This window comes from Salpingoeca rosetta (assembly GCF_000188695.1).
Source record: "Salpingoeca rosetta unplaced genomic scaffold supercont1.13, whole genome shotgun sequence".
NCBI lineage: Eukaryota > Choanoflagellata > Craspedida > Salpingoecidae > Salpingoeca > Salpingoeca rosetta.
In genome coordinates, this window is record NW_004754921.1 from 1,040,358 (window position 1) to 1,042,857 (window position 2,500).

At 57.2% G+C, this 2,500-nt stretch overlaps 2 protein-coding genes across 2 annotated transcripts in view; one reads left to right on the forward strand and one right to left on the reverse strand.

The window, feature by feature from the left end:
- PTSG_05654 (uncharacterized protein) overlaps positions 1-1,738 on the reverse strand; it is a gene marked incomplete at both ends in the record, with an annotated part of 4,514 nt that extends 2,776 nt beyond the window's left edge. Inside the window, 4 exons of the mRNA XM_004993466.1 lie at positions 110-568; positions 735-858; positions 1,092-1,237; positions 1,454-1,738. Of these exons, the coding sequence (XP_004993523.1) occupies positions 110-568; positions 735-858; positions 1,092-1,237; positions 1,454-1,738 (1,014 nt within the window). The remainder of the gene's footprint in view (positions 1-109; positions 569-734; positions 859-1,091; positions 1,238-1,453) is intronic.
- Positions 1,739-1,785: 47 nt separating this feature from the next.
- PTSG_05655 (uncharacterized protein) overlaps positions 1,786-2,500 on the forward strand; it is a 2,958-nt gene continuing 2,243 nt past the window's right edge. Inside the window, exons 1-2 of the mRNA XM_004993467.1 lie at positions 1,786-2,291; positions 2,491-2,500. The exon at positions 2,491-2,500 is cut by the window's right edge and continues 124 nt beyond it. Of these exons, the coding sequence (XP_004993524.1) occupies positions 1,868-2,291; positions 2,491-2,500 (434 nt within the window). The 5' untranslated portion in view covers positions 1,786-1,867. The remainder of the gene's footprint in view (positions 2,292-2,490) is intronic.

Below are 2,500 nucleotides of genomic sequence, written 5' to 3' on the forward strand. Positions count from 1 at the left end.
CCACAACACACGCGCAAGCGCTACACACACACACACACACACACACACACACACACACACACACACACACACACACACACACCACAAGTACGCAAATACACACGCACACACACAGAGTGCGTGGCCACCTCTTGATTTCGCCGTCGGAGAGATCCTCCAGCGCCTGCGCAATGGAGGCCTGATTGTGTGCAGCAGACGGCTTCTTGCGGCCACGGCGGGCCCGACGCGGCCGGAACATGTGCGATCGCAACTGCGTCAGCACACGCAGCTCCTCCGATACGATAATCTCCTCCCCGTTGTTCTGGCCGCTCTGGCTTCCATCGTCGTGGCAGTGCGCCCGCCCATGCCGGCGTGGTGCACGGCTGCCACCGCCCTCAACACCCTCCATCCCCTTCTCGCCATCACCACCACCGCCACCACCGCCGCTGCGAGAACACCCATCCTTCTCCTCCTCCTCGTGCTGCTGCTGCTGCTGCTGCTGCTGCTCGGCACCACCTGCAGTCGTACTTGGTGATTGCGGTGGCGAGGCTGGGCGTGGAGATTGTGGGTGCGGGCTGACTTCAAAGAACTGAGATGGGCAGAGTGAGATGAAACGCGGGAGAAAGAAGCTTGGTGAGATGGGCGAATGGGTGAGTAGATGACTGGTGAGGGAGAAGCCCGAGTGTGTGTCAGTGGTCATGCAGCGCAGCGCAAGCTGGCATCCCCATGCCACAAACGTCTCATCGGCTGCGTACCACGATTGTCTGCAAGGGGCTCTGTTGCGTAACGGTGAATCTAGCGCGCTGGTAGTGCGCTTGGACGCAGATGCGCACCACGTCCTTGAGCATCATCAGGGAAGCGCGGGTTCGCGTGTTGCCCCTGGTTTTGCGGGAAACATCAACAAAGCGAGTGAGCGATTGTGTAGTGTTAGCCATGTACGTGGTGAAGACAATGTCCCAGGTGTGAGCGATACCGAGGAGGAGCGTCCACACACGTGAACCACAGAACCACAGCCCATATTCGCGCATACACACACACACACATTCAAGTACGTTCACACACATACACACTCAAGCATATTCACACACAGACACACACATACGCAAACGTACTGCATGTCCAGGTGCAGGTTGATGATGCGCTCGCGCACAAGCCAGGAGAGCGGCAGGGTGATGCCGACGTCCATGCTGGTGGAATCATACTCCGATGCCTTCAAATTCTCCATCAACAGCTTCCCCAATGCCGGGTCCGTGCAGTACTGCAAAGGCCAAGCAGTGGCGACGATGCCATGCAGGTGCCACAGATGAGCTAACCACCAATCACACACACACACACACAGATGCAGAGATTGCTACACCTTCACACACACACACACAATACGCACATGCACACACACACATGTTCATATACACATACACACACGTACATACATATGTTCATATACACGTAAATGCACGTACATACATACACGGACCTTGAGCACGCCCATGCAGAAGCAGCACGTGGGATCGTAACTGTCGTCACCCTCCTGCTTCTGCTCCTCCTTCGCGTCCTCAGCAATTTCAGCGTCAGCACTGGCGTACCGCCGGTGCAGTCGTTGCTTCAACTGCTCACCAACAATGTTGGCTGTGCTCCCTTCCAACACCAGGGCCCGGCACCCCTCACACAACACAAGAACAGCAGCGGCGGCGGCATCGCTGGCACCGCCATCCCCTTGCACACCCACCGTCGCCACTCGCACCTTCTCGCTCATCATCATCGTCCTGGTGCTTCGTGGTCGTGGCGATCTGTGAACGATTTCCAACACTTTTCCTCAAGACACCACCCAATACAGCGAGCTGTTGTCGAGTGTCACTCAAGCAAAGTGAAGCAAGTGCAAAGTGAAGCGATGACGACGACAAACACTGTGGTGGACTACGTGAAGAGCGCGCCACGTTGGGTTGGCAACGCCATGGCGTACACGTCCACAACCTTGCACGGCTACACGATGGCTGCTGCGGAGTACCTGGGCGCTGAGGTCGGCCAGTCTGCTGTTGCCCCTGTCGCAGACACGACCGTGCTTGTGCCAGAGACGCTTCCTCCGCCCGTGCCGACGACCGTGGTGGAGTCCATGCTGGCGACGGCCTGCAGCATCAAGCGCACCGTGTTCCAGCTCCACTGGTCGGTTGCCCCATTCTTCTGGATCGGCTGCGCATCCGTTGTCGGCTACGTCGGCACCATCCTCTTCCAGAACCTTGTGCTCGATCTCTTCCCCGTCAACCTCAAGAAGAAGTACAACGCCGAATGGGGCCTGGTCACCGGCGCCAGCTCAGGTATTTGTGTGTGTGTGTGTGTGTGTGTGTGTGTGTGTGTGTATCTGTGTGTGTGTCTGTCTGTCTGTCTGTCTGTCTCTGTATGTGTGTGCATGCACGCAAGTGTGCTGGCTCTTGCAGCCACAGTTTTGCCTCTGAGTCTGGCTTGCCGATACGTGTTCCTTTTGCTCACAACAAATGACTGTGTGTGTCCGGCTAGGCATTGGCAA